We start from the raw sequence: 21893 nt of genomic DNA, 5'->3' as shown, positions 1-21893 counted from the left end.
ATAGAAAGGGGTGATGATAAAGAGAATAACACGATGTCCCTCTGATTGTCTTGTCAGTAAACTCTTACCAAGAAAAGTAATTCTGTGCTTTTGGACACCACATTTCTCCTTAATGAACCCAACAGGAGTGGAGCATTCACAAGGTAGCAATAAATATTAAAATAACACTTTTGAACAATAAATACATAAATGACTGTGGAGGCATTGACTTGTTTAAAGAGTCAACTGATGCCCGGGCTTCCAGCTGATCAAATTCCAGAGCTGTTATAGTAATGCAGGTTTAGGAAAAACACCGACAAGGTACAACATATACTCTAGAATCCCCCAAGCACCGACACACGTTTGCTTGGTTATTTCTGCTGCTCAGGAAAAACCTGCCCCTTTGGACTGTTTGGAGAGTATCAAACTCTGGGTTCCTTGACTTCCCAGGTAGAACCCATGACCCACATTTCTGAGAAAGATTAAACAAGGGGAAATGAACTTTCGGTTCCCTGTATCGGTTAAAAGCATCCTGCAGAAAATAGCCTAACAAGGAATAAAAACTGACAGTAACTTTCTTTTCAAGACATAATAATCCAATTAGAAAAAAATTGAAGCTTTTCATAATTTTTATACATATATTTACACATATGTATCTATAAACTGCTTGCAGCAAAATAGGCTCTGTCTGAAAAATCAGTCTGGCACTTGTGGTTAACATCAAACTGACACAAATATGCAAAAAGCCGTCCAAATCACACAACAGTTAGGAGCTACACAGGGCAGCTGGCAGGGAGACAAACGTGTAGTACTTGTTTGGGTCAGATAAAAGCAGTAGGTTATCCAGCTAAAATCCTTCTGATTGTCTTCAAAAGAAATTTTGATAATATCAGTAAAGTGATTAGCAACTTTGTTTTCTCAACTGGATTCTCTTAAACCTTTCCCTCCCCTGCACAGAAAGGTGCCAGTGGGTGCCTTGCGGAAATGAGCTACACGATGGAATCCCAGTCAAAGTCGTCCTGGATGTCGTCTGGAGGCAGGGAGCGCCGCATCTGGAAGGCGTGGGAAGGCATCATGTGCTGCTGGTTCACCGCTCCGTGATGGCCTGGAAGGAAGGAGGCAGTGTCAGCAGAGACTCGGGTAGAGGAGGAACCAACCAACCCCTACTGAGCATTTCCCACGTGCCAGGTACTTGGCACACATGATCTCCCTAATCCACCCGTACGCCTTCAACAAAGTGGCTGTTATGACCCTCACAGTACAAGTAAGGGGACACGATTTATGAGAATGAACAGCTACTCCAAGTCACTCAGCTAGGGGGAGAGAGAGGCTCTGAACTCAGTTCGCTGGCCACCAAATCCACACCAAGCTGTCCCAGGCCACAGAGGGCATGAGGGCACTGACACAACCACTGCTTAGTCTGTTCCGCCCCAACAGCTGATTCAGGGACATGGGTCAGCTCCCATGAGAAGGGAAAACAGAAGGGCAACGTCGGCACGCCACTGAAGTCACACTGGCTCATACTGAAATCTCCCCAGCAGCAGGGCATGTAGAGAACACCCACAGCCGCACGCCGTCACGTCACCCTTGAGGAACACACTGACATGTCGCCTGCTCCTCTTGGGCCCGCACGGCCGTGTGCGCTAGCCTGTGCTCCCAAGGTCCATACCCTCATCCTCAAGTCTTGCCAGACCACCTTCAGAACCAGCTCTGCTTTTTATTTAGAGATTTTTGCTATAGGGCTTGTTCTCCAGTTAAATGTAACTTGTATACAGGAACGTAGAGGACAGAGGTTACCACCTAGTAACTCCTAGAAGTCACCTCCTTTATAAGGTACCGTCCTGGAAACTACAGCTGAGGGAACTCCAATGAAATGAACGGAGCCACATCTACAGAGCTAATCGAGCAGGGTTCTGAAGCTGCTGACACCCTGTCAGAGTCAAATACCTTCGAAAGTACCTAAGGCCCCAGTACAGCTCTATGCCTCTAAACTTCTTAAAGTGGCAGGACAGAATCGTAGCTTCTTGGGCTAAAAGAGTTTCAGGTCCTGTGGTCTAAACACCATAAGAGACTTAATCACTTTACCAGTGTTGGAGCCAAGTGGTTGTCCAGACTCTGCACTCCAAACCCCTTTAATGAGTTCACGGCCCTCTGGAGGCAGCCTCACTCGCAGTGGGGATGGCTGAAGCTTCTCAACTATAAACCCTGAGTATGGACTGCAAAAACACACGCACGTGAATTACCTGCCATCGTTGTTCCTGGAGTGCTGAGCGCCTGTGGGATGTGAGGGTAACCAGGGGGCGGCATCACGGAGGGAGGGAGATTTTGCCTGGAGTCTATGTACAGATTTCCTAATCAGATGTTAAAAAGCAAAGGAAGAAAAACATGTTACCATAACAAGCATTAAAGTCTTAATGTAACTGTTACCTAAAACTAAATTAAGCAGGTAAGGTGAGAAAGAAAAAAAAAGGTATCAGTGCTTTCAGGTGCTAAAACTGCCAAAAGGTGGCGCTCATCTTTTGAGCAAGCTGCGAGGTTGGGTATACCAGTATTAATTCTAAGTGCTACTGCTAACTCTTTCTAAGCTCATAAGCAAGTCATGTCAATTGCTGTCAATACCTCAAGACGGTTTGTGTTTTCACACCCACTACTTCACCTGACCCTCCCACTAAATTAAGGAAGGAAAGACAGAGATTGTATCCCCACTTTATAGATGAAGCAGTGAAGCTAAAACAGGCACCTCTGACTTGCCCCGACACACAGTACTTTGACAGGGTTAAGATCAGAATATGGCTCTCTTAATTCACAAGCTCTTCCTACTATCACCTGGTTCTCCACGGCCCATATGTTCTTCGCAGAAAGCAGGCCCACACATGTGCCTGAGCTGACCAATGGAATGACTGGGAGGTACGAAGTAATGACACAGCACTCTGCCCACAGCCAAGCTACCCTGAACAACGGTGTTCAAGAACGTGTTAGCCTGGAGTGTGCAGGTAGAAATACAGACTTCATTCAAATGGGATTTCAGGAGGTGCTTATTCTTTCAGTGACTGTAGCTATCATGTGTAACAGCTCCAAATGTCAGTTTCATTGAATCATGACGCAAAACAGTAGGGAGACAAATACCATGACCCCTCGCCCAACAGAACCCGGGGAAGAAGGACCTAAAACTGGCTCCCCTGTAAGCGACAGCTAGAATTGTGGAAAGCCATTTCCCTACGGTTTTCTGGTGTTTCGCACAAATTACACTTCAATCCTAGCAATGCTATAATAAGACTAATGAGCAACACCATTTTCTCAGAGAAAACTCATCCTTATGTGTTAAGGTAGGGCATACGTAATCGGCTGCCACTCGTTTCCAGCTGCCACTGGAAAGCTGGACTGTGCAGGCATGAAATGGCCACAGAGACGATCTAGTCCAACCCTTTGGAAATACAGATCTCTGCCCATGAAACTGGAGAAACAGGACTAGAGAGGCTCTGAGACAGAACCAGGAACAGAACCTAAGACTTCTGATCCCCAGCTATAGCCTCCCTGGACAAGTGCCTTCTCCCTGACCCCACTTCACAACAGTGTGTCTGCACACACAGGACAGAGAAGAGAGGGCTTGTAAGAATCAAATGTAAAATCGTGACACTGTACAAAAAGATGCAAACTTGGAGATAAAAGCATAAGAAAATTTTAGAAAGAGAAATAACTTCCTACAGAAAAATGCAGGTCATTGCAATCAGAGCAGGAAACATGACTACAAGGTAAATAGTAAAGAAAAAGAGTGAGATAAAAAATGCAAAGCAAGTATTTCAGGTCTCTGGTAAAACACCAACAAGACTATTTACCATATGCCTACTCCTCAAGCAAACTCTTAACTTTGTTTACTTCCACTTAACATTTTTAGAAGACATACAAGACATTTTGATTTTCACTGTAAATCTGTATAAATATAAATTGATATAACTTCATAACTATGTTCTTCTTATATAGAAATAAGTATCCTAGGACATTTTTGATTATTTAATAAAAGGTTAAAGACCACAAAGCAAATTGTAAATAATAAGACAATCATATAAATCACCACAGAAAAAAATCTCCTTACCTCAGTGTTATTTTTTAAAGACATTTTTATTGTAGGGTGCATGCGCTTGCCAGAGAGATAGAGAGACAGAAAGTGAGAAGTCACCCCCCAGGGCTGATTGCCACACTGCAATCCCTTCTCCTCCATTCTCTTCTCACACACACCTGGTGAGTTTCAAGGCACCAGGTCCTAGATTAGAATCATCGTCAGCCACGTGGGAGTCCAGCATTAACCGCTACGCTACCTGCTTAATCCCTTCAATTTTACTACGACACCTTACATAGAAATTATTTGTTTTTGGGCCAGTAGATGACATGGTGGTTAAAGGTACTGGATTCCCACAAGGCCGACTGTGGTTCAAGTCCCAGACCTGGCAGCTTGCTTTCTCTGGTCAAATTAAAAAATAAGTGGAAATAAATAAATAAACAAACAAATCTTTTTAAAGAAAAGAAATTGTTTTCATTCATTTTTTACAAATAAAAAGATACAAATGAATTACTGATGTAAATAAATCACTGTCACTATTAATAATACACAAAACTGCCTAAGACAGTTGCTGAATTTCAAATGAGATAAAGAGAAAAACTGAGACGGTAACTAAGACCATACCTGTTCCAATGTGTGGAGAGGGTTTGGTTGGATGCATGGCACCATGACAAACGTTCTGCTGAACATTACTCTGTGAGTGGATAAGGCCAGTTTGTGTAAAAAACTGATTAAGAGAAGAACAGAGATCAGCAAACTGAACCTGATCTAAAGACCAGTTCTTGAGATCTGCCTGTCTCATACTCTCCATCAGACCTGTAAGGAAAGCATTAGAAATAGAGTTAGCATTGTTCTATGAACACTGCAAGGAAAATAACAAGATACCATTTTTTCCAGCTCTCAAAATTTCCACTGGCTCATTCTAGATTATGGTAGTGATCTGTTCAGACAGTGAAGGATGGCATTTTTAAATTATGCAAAACATCTCTCACTATTCTTGTGTGACTCTCTACTTTGGCCAAAATACTTTATTATGAATTTTACAAAGTGTTATTTATAAACAAGCTAACAAATGCAATAGAAATGTTATACAAGGATACATTTATTTCTATTACAAAGAAAATGTATAATCCACTAGAGTATAGGATTGAGTATTTGGCTGTATGTCAAAAGGAACCAATACTCACCTTGGAACTGTGAAAGGTCTACATCTGACCAATTAACACTGCTGGCAATTCGACAGCTCTCTTTTAGCATATCAAGTGTTGCATACCAATCGTTTGTAACACCTATAGAAGTAATATTGACAACCCTGTAATTCTTGGATAAAGTTTGAAATGTATAAAAAGAAAAATCAATGAGTTGGCCTTATTTCTGACATTGGTCGATCCCTGTCTAGTCTTACAAAGGGACTCATTACATTATGTGTTAGGATGATCTGCTCTGTAAGACAGGCAGAAAGGGTATTATATCCCACTATTTTATAAGCAAACTTGAGCACAAAGAGGTGGCATAATTTACCAAGGCCACCATGATGAATATAAAACTTGAACTCATTTCTAACTTCTAGTCTGGCAGCTTGCAAATTGTTCTATCATCTTACAATGTCAAATTTGATACTACTCTTGGGACCAGCAGTTGGTGTAATGGCTATGTCGCTGGACTCCCATATAGTCAACCATGGTTCAAGTCCTGGACCCAGTGGCTTAAACTCATGCCAGGCGTGTGTGCATGCATGCCCAAGATCCCGAGAGGAGAATGGAGGAGAAGGGACTGCAACATGGCCATCCTCCCTGGGGGGTGATTTCTTGCCTTCTGTCTCTGTCTTTCTGGCAAGCACATGTGCCCTATAGCAAAAAAACTGCCCCCCCCCAAAAAAAAAAAACTGATATAATTCTTTACATTCATATATTAATAGTACAAATAAGTGACCAGGCAAGGAAAGTCATGCACATCAGTAATTCCCCCTACGTTCATTTTCCTATCTTGTTACGACAATAAAAAATAGGTTCTTCATAACTTACAGAGGCAGGTTCACATTTAGGAATAACACACAGTAAAAGTTCATATAATGACTTAGGGAAGCACATTAGATCATACGGTAAGAATGGATGCTCACAAACAAACCTCAGGAGAGAGAAATGCCTTAACTCAGTTCTACCACCAAAATGGCGAAGGAGAGGGCTGAGCCTGTGAGAAACGCCAATGTGATGTCTACTCGGGAATGGTACCCTCTGATGTGACATCATCAGTGAGTTTCAGACTCCACAGTCTGGAGCCTGGCAGGAGGCGTGGTGCTTGAGGTACTGGACTCCCACATGACCAACCACTGTTTGAGTCCCAGACCTGGTGGCTTGCTTTCTCACTTTCCCTTCCTCTTTCTCTCTCTGAGCAAATTAAATAACAATAATAACAAATACAATTAAATAGATAATTCTTAATAAAAAAAAAAACAACGGAAGATTTCATAGTCTGTATGTTAGCAAAGTAGCTAACTACACCAATCAGGAGCCATGGGACAAGAGTTGTCCTCAATCGGACAGTGCTGAATGGAGAAGAAATCTTTTCTGTAACTGCTACCAGCTTACTCTGTTTTAGGATCACTCCCAGAGAGATCAAAGTAAGGACTAATACAAATTACTTTTTGCTACAACACAGATAACTCTTAGTTATATCAACTACTGGCTACTTAATTTGTAAAATTCTCCCAGATATGGATTTTTAAATAAACAATAAAATAAGGACAATATGACCTTGCCTTCAAGCAACTTATCATTTGAGAATTTTATTGAAGGAAAAAATTACACTAATGTCCTAAATGAGCCACAAGCATTCACATCTATCAGACTCAGATCCTCTAGCCCAGAAAGAAGTTCATTGATGAAGAAACCAAGGTTCAAGGGAATTATATGATTAAAGTTAGTCAGGTAATAGGCAAAGGAATATGAGAATCCAGATCTCCTGAGGTAAATGCAACAAAGCCAAAAGGTCAGGACTCATTTTTAATTTGTACCGGGGGAAGGAGAGGTTCCCTTAATAAATGCTCACTGGGCAAACAAAAATAAAGTAACTGTTGCAGAAAGTGGGTGAGCAAAACCTACCCATTTAATAAATGCTGGTTCTAGATGTTTTAGAATAACTGGTATTACAGGCTTTGTGATGTCAAGACAGGTCAGGATATAAATCCTGGCTCTACCACTTACACACTTAACAGCAGTGTGATTTTTGAACAAATTGCTTAACCTCTTTGAGTTTATTTTACCTATCTGTACAACGTGGTCATTTATATTTGATTGGAAGGATAAGATGAGACAATGTATTGAAACTGACTCATACATAATGGGCATCAATTTCAAACATTTGCTACCATGTTCCCTCCATCCCTTCCCTGTTAAAGACAGCCTGCTTATTCTCATTGTATAAATGAGAAAAATGTAATTCAGAAAGATGAATTATTATCACAGCTGCGATGATTATTCATAACTCAAGGTAAAAGTCTATTTTCCTTCTCTGGCAAGCTACTAGTGGCATAATAGACCACTAAGGGCATATCATAGTTGGTTTTTTTTTTTTTTGGCTCTAATTGTACTTTTTTCTCCCTTGACAACCATTAGACCTAACTAAAAGGAAGATATAACCAGAACACGACAGACGTCTACAAACATCCAACCTCTATTCATCTGTCAATCCCCAAATCATATTTAGACTAGGCTCAAGTTTCTGAAGAACATATTGACAATCAAAGACACACAGCAGTGGCCTGGCCTTGCAGCCCTGCAGCTAAGTGCTGTGCACTGGGAGCCAGATCCCACACAGTCAACCAGGATCCATATGCCACCCGACAGCTCAAAAAACATTGCATGTGTGTGTGTACCAAATCCTGACACAGTGAAGAAACAGAAAAAAAGACCTGCAGCATGACCAGGCCCCACTGGGTGCTTTCACTCATGCATGTGGACACACGCAACCCTCTGGGGGAAGAAAGGCACACAATAGTGACTGACATGAAACTCAAAGAATTTAAACTCTCATTATATAGCTTCTTCCTCTAGGTATATATTCCAAAAATCTCCTCACAATGTGCAGGAAATATTCCATCAAGACAGGAATTATACACAATTTTTAATTTTATTCTAGAACCTCAGAATTAGTAACCAGGAAAGCAAAACCAACTGTTAAAACAAAATATTGAAATAACTGCTTGAAAGATGTTTTAAAAATATGCATTGTATTTTGTTGGTTGTTTTGATAAAATACAAGCAGTAAGAAAAAAAAAACGCAGGACCAGCAGATGGTATAATGGTTCCATCGCTGAACTCCCACGTAGTCAACCACAGTCTGAGTCCTGGACCTGGCAGCTTAAAACTCACACTGCATGTGTGCATGCGTGCCCAAGATCTCAAGAAGAGAATAGAGAAGGGATTGCAGTGTGGCCATCCTCCCTGGGGAGGTGATTTCTTGCTGTCTCTCTGTCTCTTCGGCAAGTACACATGCCCTACAGAAAAAAATCTCTCTTAAAAACAACAACAACAACTGTGTGAAGCCATCTTTAATTTCAGGTTTTAAGGCCCCAAATAACTTCTCAGATAATTAAGGAGCAGAAAGGGAGTGTGAACTTTACATTATCAAGGATTTACTAAGTTCCAGTACATTTTGTTCTGTATCTTATTTAATTCTCTCGAAAAAAGAAAAAAAAAAAATTTCCACTTTGTAAATAACAAAACAGGTTCAGAAAAATGTGTTTTATAGTAAAGTCACAATATAAAAAATAGTCTATACTTTCTAAAGCTCATTTCCTTGACAACAGTTGAAGTGCTTGACATGGTAGTTAATTTTTAACTGGTAAATAAGAACTAGCACTCTTAAAAAAATTAGTACTCTATTCAGAAATCTTTCCTCCAAAATAAAAATATGTTTTTCTCTTTATATAGTTAAAGGTCTGGTGAAACTTTACTGGATTAGGAATTTTGATTGTTTTTTTTGTGACACACAAAAAAATTTTTTTTAATCACAACTGAGAGGCCAGCAGGTGATATAGTGATTAAGGTGCTAGATTCCCACATATGTGGACCGCAGTTCAAGTCCCGTACCCACACCCAGTGGCTTGAAGATCATGCCAGGTGCGTGTGCATGAATGCCCAAAATTCTGAGAGGAGAATGGAGGAGAAGGGACTGTGGTGTGGCCATCTCCCAGGGGGTGATTTCTCACTTTCTGTTTCTGTCTTTCAGCAAGTGCACGCATGAAGCCATCTTTAATTTCAGGTTTTAAGGCCCCAAATAACTTCTCAGATAATTAAGGAGCAGAAAGGGAGTGTGAACTTTACATTATCAAGGATTTACTAAGTTCCAGTACATTTTGTTCTGTATCTTATTTAATTCTCTCGAAAAAAGAAAAAAAAAAAATTTCCACTTTGTAAATAACAAAACAGGTTCAGAAAAATGTGTTTTATAGTAAAGTCACAATATAAAAAATAGTCTATACTTTCTAAAGCTCATTTCCTTGACAACAGTTGAAGTGCTTGACATGGTAGTTAATTTTTAACTGGTAAATAAGAACTAGCACTCTTAAAAAAATTAGTACTCTATTCAGAAATCTTTCCTCCAAAATAAAAATATGTTTTTCTCTTTATATAGTTAAAGGTCTGGTGAAACTTTACTGGATTAGGAATTTTGATTGTTTTTTTTGTGACACACAAAAAAATTTTTTTTAATCACAACTGAGAGGCCAGCAGGTGATATAGTGATTAAGGTGCTAGATTCCCACATATGTGGACCGCAGTTCAAGTCCCGTACCCACACCCAGTGGCTTGAAGATCATGCCAGGTGCGTGTGCATGAATGCCCAAAATTCTGAGAGGAGAATGGAGGAGAAGGGACTGTGGTGTGGCCATCTCCCAGGGGGTGATTTCTCACTTTCTGTTTCTGTCTTTCAGCAAGTGCACGCATCCTATAGCAAAAAATCTCTCAAAAGAAAAAACAAAATCATGACTGATAGGATGATATCTAAGACAGCCAGGGAACTGCCCACGATTCTGTGGCAGACGACTCATCCCACAGTTTCTAGAGGCTTATGTTTCCTTATGACTTCCCTGGTTTGTTAACAGAACCAAATATATTCTGCTTCTCAATACCATATATAAAGTAAAATGTCAAATGTAGGTCCACTTAAACATGCTTTTAATGATTGTTTCTTACTTAGAAATTACTAATGAATACCTAGTCCTTACCTTAGCATTAACTCTAAAGATTCTAGAAACTCTTTTTAGGCTGACATATTGTAACATCAGACAAAACTATCATCACAAGAAAAAAATCTTATCGTGACATAGTTGGTATTTGGACAGCCAGACAAGCTGAAGGAAGGACCTGTTCCTTGCACAACTCCCAGGCCCCATCCACCCTGCAGTCTATGTCCATGACACCCTCTTGGATTTTTACAGAGCAGAGCCTATCTGGCCTGTGAGCAAAGTCAATTAATCACCTCAACAGAAACCATCAAGACCTATCCTAGCTAAAGAGCAATGAGTTTTTTTGAAGTAGGCTATAAAGAACATTTTCTTCCTCTGCAATCAATCATTTTAAAATAAAATATTTGGGATAAATAAGCAAAGCAAAAAAATAAATAAATAAAAAGAAGACCATTCATGAATATTTAAATGCAAAGTAGAGTCTAGGTGTTTCATATTTGTAGTCTCAACATCGTGCTCATTACAACTGTATACCAGCTATATTTTAGCTCGATGTTGATAGATGAAAAAATAACGAGGCTAAAGGAATTTTTCCCAAGGTTGAAAGAACCATATGAGTTTTAAATACAGTTCTTTAAATACAGTTCTTTCTGACATAAACCTATATACTTTCCTCTATACCACAGGGCATCATGAGAGACTGCAGACAAACTATACATTCCATTCTCCTTTCATAGCTTCACAAAAACATTTCCAGTGGGCAGAAAGACAAAACCAGAGTAAAAACCAAAACCTGCAAGGGTGGCAGTTTGCCTGCATTACCACAATAAATTGTAATCAAGAAAATCTCCAGATCAATCTATGGATTATATGAGTCACAACTACAGGATTACATCAAGGAAACATGAAAGGAGATAGATATAAAAAGGATCTTGGTAGTAAATACTACATGAGCCCCCAAAACAAAGGGTAGATCCTAATTCACAGTTAGCCAAACACAAGCAAGGAGACAAAAACTTACCAGAATTACAGGATACCTGTTGTGGGGGTGGGGGTGCCTGATGTGTTAACGTCTGGTGCTGATGGTTCGGATGGTGCTGTATGTGCTGATGTGAAGAGGGGTGCTGGGGGTGAGGGGACTGGAGCTGGCTGTGTTGCTGCGGGTGCGGTGCTGGGTGTTGGGGACGCTGCGGATGCTGCGATAAACCATGCGGTCGATGGGGTGGATGTGGAGCCGGCTGTGTGTGCATCTGGGGGTGAGACAGTGAGACTTGAGCAACCGAATTACTGCCCGTGGCATTGAGGCCACTACCATGACTGTTGGACAGGCTGCTTTGGTTGCTGTGTGGGTGAGAGCTCACAGTACTGCTAGGAGAGTGCTGATAGGAACACGAAGTGTGGGACTGCTGGGACGATTCAGAAGGGATATTCATCAAACCTAAAAACAGAAACCACAGGATCAATTATAGTCAGATTTCAGTTGTGTTTTATGATAGACATATGGCAAATTATTTGTAGAGCAAAATTATTTACATGTTGCTGGGAAGTAATACTGGTTCAATCTGACAATGTTTATGGAGCATCAGGCACACACTGGGCTCTGAGACCACTGAGAAGAGTGAGATGGAGAAGAATCTGCTAGTTCTCCCTCTTCATCTGCACGTTTCCTCTCTTACAGCCCCTCAGAACTTTACAAAAAGTCAAGAGCCCAAACTATTCTGAAGAGAATAATTTGAAAACTGATCTAAACTAATTCTCTTCATTGTACAAATGGGACACTGAGGTCCAGAGAGGTAAAGTTAAAGTCAGTTGTCTTCCTGGATTAGAACTCGGAATTCCTATCAATATTCTCTTGCTTAGAAAAATCATCTATTAAAGTTAGATTTGCTTGGCAAAGTCTTAGATTAATTATTTTTATAGCAAATTTAAGACAAAATTGAGAAGACATATGAATCTTACATTTTGATCCCCTCACATGACTAAAATTAGACCAGTAGCTAATAGGATAAGAACACATTATAGCATTTGGTTGAGATATAATACATCTCAACTAAAATCACCTTTAGTATTAAAATCTAAATTAACTGTTGTACGAAACAATGAATGAGAGCTTACCATTACCCAATCTGTTCACTAATTAGTGTGACATGTAAAATCACAAACTGGGGGCTGCTACATTCTGATAGCTATCTCTTTGCTAATACCAATCAGAACAAAAGCAAGGTGCATCTATTCTCGTGGTGCAACATTCACCACTCAGACACCTCACATGTCAGACTTCGCTAGTGAATCACGGCAGTCTTTCCCACATGGCACAGCAGTATCCAAAGTCTTCCAAGCGGTACTCAAGGACATCAATAGTAATCAGTGAAACAGGTATGTTAGGTAAAAATTCACCACTTCAGTGAGATGGTATAAATATGCACAGCACACAGCAAAGGCATAAAAGGTATAAAATAATTATCCAACCCTGGTTATGAGGATAATGTTCTAATGATTAAGAACGTTAATAGCTATTGTGTAAAAACATTAAAAGACAAGCCCTCAATAAAAATTTACATTTGTACAAAACTTAAACAACTCACCTTGTTGACTAAGTGACTGCTCAAAAACTGACTTATAAAGGCTCCGAAATGAGGCACTAAGATCTTCAAAATTATATTCTGAGAAAAGCAGCTTGTCTCGTTCTGGAAGGTTGTATTGTGGCTGCTGCTGAGGAGTTACTGACTGCGAGACTGGTTCTCCTGGATGGTTTGAAACCTTTCATTAAAAGAAAACACAACAAACTCTGGCTCAGTATTACTACTGGTCTGTTACATGAAATACAAAACTGAACGCATTAGTGAACGCTAGAATGTGAAGAAAATGACCTCTGCTTTTGACTTTCCTATCCTTCGTTAAGGTAGGTAACACATAAAGGAAAAAGCGCAAAATTGTTAACTTGGATTTTAAGAACCACAGAAGTGTAATTCAACCTCCACAATTCACAAAAGAGGGAAAGGAGTTCAAAGAAGTTATGACTGCCCAAGATCATACACATAAAAGATTTAGGCCTGGAATAGTTCCACTTTCTGTGGAACGTTCATCTTGATGCCTATAGAAGCCAATTTTATTTCAAACTCTACTATGTATATACAAGGGGGCTCCAAAAAGTTCATAGGAAATGTGCATTATCCAAAAAACTATGTATATATTTCAGGGTGGATCCTTTTGCATCAAAATAAACTCTTATTTCAACTTGACTCTTCCATGAGCTTTCTGAAGTTCCCTCTTACTAACATTTCTTTCATTTATTCAATTAACTGGCAAGTACATAAGCTCAAACACTGAGAACTGAGAGTCAGATGTGTGGCACTGCCCAAAACAGCAAGAAGCTTGAGAAATGTGCTTAATTCTTGATTCCATGACAATTTTTAAAAATAAGAAGGAAAATGAGAAATGAAGGGTTTTGTAAAAACAAAAGATTCTGATGAAAACAGATTATGTCAGGGTCTTGAGCTATGCGGTGATGAAAGCACTAAAAACACCTTAAATATAAAAATTATCTTTGAAGACAGCACGATTAGAAATAAAATTAAAAATATGTTTAGATATATTTCTAACGATCATTAAAGGATAGTATACTACCATTTGTTTAGTGTTTAAATAATTAAGGAATGAACACTCACTGGAAATGTATGCAGCCATTTTAAATGACACTCATAACATAGAAAAAACATGAATTTTATATAAGGGAATGGCTCCACCGCTGGCACCCTGCTGACCTTAATTGTCACGTAGGCAAGGCTCAATGGCAAGACTGACCTAAGCCTCAGTGTAACACCCTATGATTATCCTGGAATGTGAAATGACAAGTGGTCTTATGTGAAACAAATTCTCATCTGCTTTCCTATCTTGTCATGGAAAAGTTTCTCAACAACCTCTTTATTTTGCAGGAAATTTCCAAGAGGTTTCTCATCTGCCTCCCTGGTTCGGTGAGGCATGGGACTTTCTGCCTTACTCTGCAAGGGTACAGCTGCAAATTATAAAACTGTTCAGCTTCAGTATGAAATACATTCCTCCATTACAGAGTGCCCCACTATTGGTATGTATCACCTGGCTTCTCTGATTGTCATGTGGGATGCAGGGAGCAAACACCTGGCTTCAACTGTTTGCCAGTAACACAATTGTCTCCATACTTACCGGCTCACAGTGTCCATACAGGCGCAACCTTTCAATAAATGACAAGGCCAAACAGCAGCTGCAACTGCAATGCTACTTAAGGACTGCCTGACTACTCCACCTCTTGTTATTAAATGGCAAGAGCACTCTAAAATGCCTAGTTTCTTCTAGGAATTCAGCCCTCTTAAAATTTACTGGCACAGGGAACCAGCAGTTAGCGTAATGGCTGTGTCGCTGGACTCCCATGTAGTCAACCGCGGTCCGCGGACCCGGTGGCTTGAAACTCACGCCGGGCGTGTGTGCGTGCACACCCAAGATCCCAAGAGGAGAATGGAGGAGAAGGAACTGCGGCGTGACCATCCCTCCTGGGGGGTGATTTCTCGCTTTCTGTCTGTCTCTCTCTGTCTGGCGAGCACACGCACCCTATAGCGGAAACCTCTCAAAAAAAAAAAAATTTACCGGCACAAAGACCTGTTCTTACTTCTGTTGACTGATCCTATGAATGCTCTTTAGCATTTCTTTCTTTCTTTCTTTTTTTGAGAGGTTTTTGCTATAGGGCGCAAGTGCTTGCCAGAAAGACAGAGAGCGACAGAGTGACAGAAAGCGAGAAATCACCCCCCAGGGGGAATGGCCACGCCGCAATCCCTTCTCCTCCATTCTCCTCTCAGGATCTTGGGCACACACGCACACGCGCCCGGCATGAGTTCAAGCTACCGGGTCCAGGACTCAAGCCACGGTCGACTACATGGCAGTTCAGCAACATAGCCATTACGCCAACTGCTGGTCCCTAAAGTTTTTTCTTCTTTCTTCCATGACCAAGACATCACTACCCACTCTCAGCTGGCCCAGATCACAGGCATACATGCACCCAGAACCCTCAGGGAGGTCCCAGGACCTTTCCTACGTGGGTAAATTGTGTTACCACTGCACCACCACCTATACCACACACTTAAATTATCTTTAAGAGCAACTTCAAATCACCAAATCTTTGCTTACTTTGCTTCAATGTCCAATTAGTCTTTTTATATCATAACTTCATCATTACTGATTCTGTGCTTTGATTTACTTCATGATCGATCAAGTAATTATTTTTTCAGGAAGGACGAATGAGAGCACAGGCAGGATACTTATTCACTTATGAAGTAACTCCTTTTGGACAGTGACACAGCAGTAACACCAGTGGACCCACAGGGAACATCCTGTGTTCGTGTCCTGGGATCTCACTGACATGTGTGCCTGTGATCTGAGCTGGCTGAGACGGAAAGACCGAAGGTGACTGGCAGTACGAAGACCTTCTTGGGGGTACTGTCTCTCTCTCTCTTCTTATCTCCCTCTCCACCCCTTCTGTCACAGGAGAAATAAATAAACTTCTAAAAAAATTTAAGAATATAACAAAGACCACCTCTTTTGCCTTCACATACGAATGGAAATTCAGCTGGGAATAGAGCACATGTTATTCCATGTCTATTCCTTCAAAACTGAATAAAGTGCTCTGTCATCTTCTGGCATTTAATATAACTGAAGATTTATTTGTGTATCCTTATATATAATTTACTTGTATGGGTAATTATTTCTGAAATTCTTAAGGTTTGCCATAATATAGTTTCTCACTCTATTTTTCCTAGAATTCGGTTAGCCTTTAAACTTCTATTTCTTCTGAAAACTGTTTCTGTACCAACTTTTCTGATTTCTTCTTTAGAGATACCTGTAATTCTCAGTTCTTCATGTTTATTTGTATTGTCTTCTTTTACTTCTTCGTTTTTATTCCCTTTTATGTATCTTCTGCATTCCGGGGAGAATACTTTTAATATTTTTTCCAGACCACTGGTAACAGCAGAGTCAACTTTCTTTTTTCTTATAGCGTGAATTTTAATTTTGTTCTTTGAGCTTTTGTTTCCCTTGTGTTATTTTCTTATTTCAGATCCCTCTTTATCTATTTGTCCTGTGTAAGGTTTTTTCCTGTTTAATCATTCTGAAACAGGGAGTGATCTAGTTAGATCAAAATTACACCAATGAATAGAATGGTGTACAGCAGCTGGTCTCTGTTCTCTGACCACTGGGGAGAATAGTTGCCAGATGGTTTGGAAAAAAAAAAAATCAGATAATCCAAGGGTCATGTTCTGATAATAGGTAACAAATTAGCACAGGAGCAAAGCAAAAACATACACAGGTCCCTTTATAACATGGATTTCCAGACCAAAATTGAAACTACAAGAGCAGTCAGCAACTGAGTGGGCTATGTATCTTCTGCATTCCGGGGAGAATACTTTTAATATTTTTTCCAGACCACTGGTAACAGCAGAGTCAACTTTCTTTTTTCTTATAGCGTGAATTTTAATTTTGTTCTTTGAGCTTTTGTTTCCCTTGTGTTATTTTCTTATTTCAGATCCCTCTTTATCTATTTGTCCTGTGTAAGGTTTTTTCCTGTTTAATCATTCTGAAACAGGGAGTGATCTAGTTAGATCAAAATTACACCAATGAATAGAATGGTGTACAGCAGCTGGTCTCTGTTCTCTGACCACTGGGGAGAATAGTTGCCAGATGGTTTGGAAAAAAAAAAAAATCAGATAATCCAAGGGTCATGTTCTGATAATAGGTAACAAATTAGCACAGGAGCAAAGCAAAAACATACACAGGTCCCTTTATAACATGGATTTCCAGACCAAAATTGAAACTACAAGAGCAGTCAGCAACTGAGTGGGCTGCTTTAACCACTGGGGACGGATTATTAAATCCCTTTCTCAGATCTACAGGTGGGAAAAACGCTTGATACACATCTTCTAAGCTCTTTTTTTCAAGGCAGGCAGAACAACATCAACTATTGCTCTGCTAGACTAATGTTTATTTTCTCCCTATTCCAACTGCTTTTCTCTTTGTCACAGAAGAGAGTGAAATAGACCAAAACATGTAATACAGCATAACCATATACTGGTATCCAGCCTGGTAAAACATAAATACCACATTAATATACTATGAAATAGAAATCTGCTCTACTTAAGCCTATTCTACATACTAAATTAATGAATTAATTAGTGTGAGATATACACCTTTCATTTTCTATTTGCAAGTCAATTACATTTGGTTAATTTTTTTTTTTGAGAGTTTTTTTGCTAGAGGGTGTGTACACTCACTGGAGAGAGACAGAGTGAGTGAGAAATCACCCTCCGGGGGATGGTCATGCTGCAATCCCTTCTTTATTCTCCTCTCAGGATTTTGGGCAAGTGCACACAACTGCCCAGCGTGAAATTTAGGTTGCCAGGTCTGGAACTCGAACATCAGCTAGTCATGTGGGAGACTGGTGCCTTAGCCACTACACCAACTGCTGGCCCCACTTTTGGTTTAGTTATAAACACGAAGTAAATACCCAACAAAAAAAGCAAACTTCACCAAGACTTACCGGTGTGTAACTATGTACACTTCCAACACTGTTCAAATTAACAGATGCCAAACTCTGGTCTGAGAGACTGTTGTTAAGGCTGCTCCGAGGGCTATCACTACCATCCTGATCAGTGTTATACAATGTTACCTAGAATGAAAAGAAAAGGAACAACTGAGTAAGTAGTTCCTACATAAAGTGAACTTTTAAAGAATTCTACAACACAACTAAACAGAATTGGGCAGGAAGACAAAATACCAGAAGTCTTTTCCTTTGGTCCCAATTCCATGTCTCTCACCATTTTGTGTTTATATGAGATAATTTTCTCAATACTCTGAAACTAAAGGATATATCTGTATAGACTTACATAAACTCGATTTATTATCAGGTGTAATTAGTGTATAAACATTTAACAAGACTATTACAGTAGATATTTATTGCTAAATACTTCTATAATACATAAATATACTTTTGCTCAAGCTTTAAACAAAACTATTCTATCAAAATCTTCTATCAACTGGCATTGAGGGACAGTTGGTGGAGTGGTGGTGAAGGCAACTAGAACCCACATGGCCAGCTATGTGATTCAAATCCTGGACCTGGCAGTTTGAGAAACACTCTAGATGCATGTGTGTGCATATCCAAAATTCTGAAGGGAGAGAGAGAGATGGAGGAGAAGAAACTAGCATAACCATTCCCCATGGAGCACTTTTTGTAAGCTTTCCTTCTAACTCTCCCTCTTTCTCTGTCTCTTTTCTGCAGGTACATGTGCCCTTGAGCAAATTTTAAAACCTTAGGCATAGAAAGCAGCACACAAACAAACAAACAAAATTTAAAAATAAAATTGGACTGGCCCCGCGTGGCTAACTATATTTAAGTCTAGCTCCAGTGGCTTGAAAAACACTCTGGTACATGTGTATACATGCTCAAAATTGAGACTGGATGAAGAAAGGAAGAAGGAACTGCAGCATGATCATATCCTACTGGGGGCTGCTTTTTCCCTCTTCTTCTCTCTCTCTCTCTAGTAAGTACGCATGCCTTCTGGCAATTAAAGAAAAATTTAAAAACTATACATATACATGTGTGTGTATACACACACACACACTAAAATGTAATAAACCATATATCAAACTGTTAACAATGGTTAACTGGCAGAGGCTATTAAAGAAACTTTTTAAAAATATTTCTTCCGTGAATAGAAGTGAGAGAGAATCCCCAAGAGTCCTGACACCATGATCTACTCCCAGTCTGCAGCCCACCCCAAATCGTAAGCCATTCTGTGTCCGGAGTACTCGGAGAGGCCTCTGAAAGCAAACTGGGAACTTTCACGCATGAGAGTGCCTCACAAATCATTAAATTTTATCACTATACCACCATTTGAAACCCCATACACACAAAGACTTCTACCACTGATGGTGTTATTTATCTTTACACTGCTTGAACTGGTCTATACTAAGCATTATGATTTTTAATTATAAAATTATGAATGTTTTAAAGAAAGATTTTTGCTATAGGGCATGTACGCTCACCAGAGAGACAGAAAGAGAAATCACTCCCCAGGAGGGATGGCCACACCGCAATCCCTTTTCCTCCATTCTCTTGGGACTCTGGGCACACACATACACACACACATGCCCAGTGTGAATTTCAAGCAGAGGCTATTAAAGAAACTTTTTAAAAATATTTCTTCCGTGAATAGAAGTGAGAGAGAATCCCCAAGAGTCCTGACACCATGATCTACTCCCAGTCTGCAGCCCACCCCAAATCGTAAGCCATTCTGTGTCCGGAGTACTCGGAGAGGCCTCTGAAAGCAAACTGGGAACTTTCACGCATGAGAGTGCCTCACAAATCATTAAATTTTATCACTATACCACCATTTGAAACCCCATACACACAAAGACTTCTACCACTGATGGTGTTATTTATCTTTACACTGCTTGAACTGGTCTATACTAAGCATTATGATTTTTAATTATAAAATTATGAATGTTTTAAAGAAAGATTTTTGCTATAGGGCATGTACGCTCACCAGAGAGACAGAAAGAGAAATCACTCCCCAGGAGGGATGGCCACACCGCAATCCCTTTTCCTCCATTCTCTTGGGACTCTGGGCACACACATACACACACACATGCCCAGTGTGAATTTCAAGCCACCAGGTCTGAGACTCAAACCATTGTCAGCTACATGGAAATCTAGCAACATAACCATTATGGCATTTGCTAGTCCCCATAAAATTACAAATTTTAAAAAAGAAATGTTTAAAACAGAAAACCAGCCTGACGGGCCAGCCTCAGAGGCACAACAGTAAAGCAATGCTGTGCAATAGTAAGATCATACAGGAAAGCGTCCCTAGGCACACCAGGCACACAGGGTGCCCGAGATTCTGGCTGGCTGAGGCTGGGATAGAACTGCCGTATAAAGACCCAGCTGGAGATGTACCCCCTCACTGTCTGCCTCCATCATGGAATAAACAAACCTTTTTTTAAAAAAAAAGAAGTAAACCAGCCTAACTATCCTTTAGGTTTTGCTCAGATGCTACTACGTACTTTCCTCTCTATGCTCCAACTTTCAAACAAAGTACACCTGACTTTGAAGACCAACCAATATCCACCACTAGATTATTATCTTCTTGAGTTGCCAATAAGTAATCACGATCTGGTGCTTCCTGCACTGAATACCCTTAATAAATATTTGCTAAATTTTGTAACCACTGGACCATGCTGTCTGTGCTAAGAACAGTCATCCTCAATTTAACATTTGCCCAAAAGAGCCTACACACATGGAAATCTAAGCATATATGCTCTATAGCAAAACTAAACTGTCCTGTATCCACATCAGCTAGGAACAATGACTTGTTTAGGAAACACACAGAATCTTATTTTTTTAAAAAATAAGAAATAACAAAGAAAATTATGGCAAAGATTTTTCTGGTAAATGGTTTCAGTATTTAAAAAATAATAACAACATTATGTGCTCTTTTGAATAATTAAAAATCTATAAACAGTATCAACAAATTACAAGCATCCCATGGTCATTTCTTGGCTGCTCATTCTTTCGTGTCCATGCTCACATACCCATCACTCAAGACATATATACCCTCCATCATCTTAGACAATTACACTTAGTTTGCTTTTTGGGAGAGAGGATAAATATTTTTATTAAAATATAACAAGTAGGGAACCAGCAGTTAGCGTAATGGCTATGTCGCTGGACTCCCACGTAGTCGACCGCGGTTCGGGTCCCGGACCCGGTGGCTTAAAACTCACGCCGGGCGCGTGTGCGTGCGTGCCCAAGATCCCGAGAGGAGAATGGAGGAGAGGGAATTGCGGCGTGACCATCCCCCCTGGGGGGTGATTTCTCGCTTTCTGTCTCTATGTCTCTCTCTGTCTGTCTGACGAGCGCACGCGCCCTACAGTGAAAATCTCTCCCAAAAAAAAAAAAAAAAAAAAAAACAAGTAGAGGGACTAGCAGATGGCACAGCGGTTTCGTTGCTAGACTCCAACATGGGCTATCACGGTTTGAGTACCAGACCCAGTGGCTTCAAAATCATGCTAGGCATGTGTGTGTGCATGCCCAGGATCCTGGGAGGAGAACGGAGAAGGGACTGTGGCATGGCCATATCCCTGAGGGGTGATTTCTCACTTTCTGTCTCTCGGGTGGGCGCATGCACCCTATAGCAAAAAACTCTCTCTCTCAAAAAAAAAACAAAAAAAAACAAAAAAAAAACCAACTATATATATCATGTAGATTGTGTTAAGTATATAAATGATTTTATTTATTAGAAAATGGGCATACCCAAGTAATTACTAACCAGATCAAAGTACAGAACAGCAGTTCTCAAAAGCTAGTCTCAGACCCCTTTTTCAGTCTTAAAGAGCTGATCCTGATGAGCTAGAGGACCAGGGTAGGAGGATCACAGTGTAAGACCATACTGAAGGTACTTTGCCTCTCCCTTGCCCCCCAACCCCTTTCTCTCTCAAGCAAACACATGCACTATCACAAATACATAAACTTGTTAAGGAGCTTTTTGCTTATGTTCACAAATCTATTGGTAGTTGGTATATTAGAAATTCAAACCCAAAAACCCTTTTAGTTTATTAATTCATTTTTAAAAAATAATCGGGGCTAGC

The 21893-nt window shown here is 40.1% G+C and overlaps 1 protein-coding gene across 4 annotated transcripts in view; it reads right to left on the bottom strand.

The window, feature by feature from the left end:
* The window catches only part of FOXJ3 (forkhead box J3), a 139214-nt gene continuing 117321 nt past the window's right edge, over window positions 1-21893 (bottom strand). For all 4 annotated transcript variants that reach the window (XM_014582723.2, XM_006164912.2, XM_014582724.2 and 1 more), the window contains 7 exons: window positions 17782-17910; window positions 12809-12983; window positions 11245-11661; window positions 5224-5325; window positions 4661-4852; window positions 2223-2330; window positions 1-1084 (listed from right to left, as the gene is read on the bottom strand). In XM_014582723.2, the coding sequence (XP_014438209.1) occupies window positions 969-1084; window positions 2223-2330; window positions 4661-4852; window positions 5224-5325; window positions 11245-11661; window positions 12809-12983; window positions 17782-17910 (1239 nt within the window). In that variant the 3' untranslated portion in view covers window positions 1-968. The remainder of the gene's footprint in view (window positions 1085-2222; window positions 2331-4660; window positions 4853-5223; window positions 5326-11244; window positions 11662-12808; window positions 12984-17781; window positions 17911-21893) is intronic.

Source organism: Tupaia chinensis, unplaced genomic scaffold (genome assembly GCF_000334495.1).
Source record: "Tupaia chinensis unplaced genomic scaffold, TupChi_1.0 Scaffold143758_1, whole genome shotgun sequence".
Taxonomy (NCBI): Eukaryota; Metazoa; Chordata; class Mammalia; order Scandentia; family Tupaiidae; genus Tupaia; species Tupaia belangeri.
Note: the sequence above shows the minus strand (reverse complement) of the source record. Positions and strands in the feature narration are given on the sequence as shown.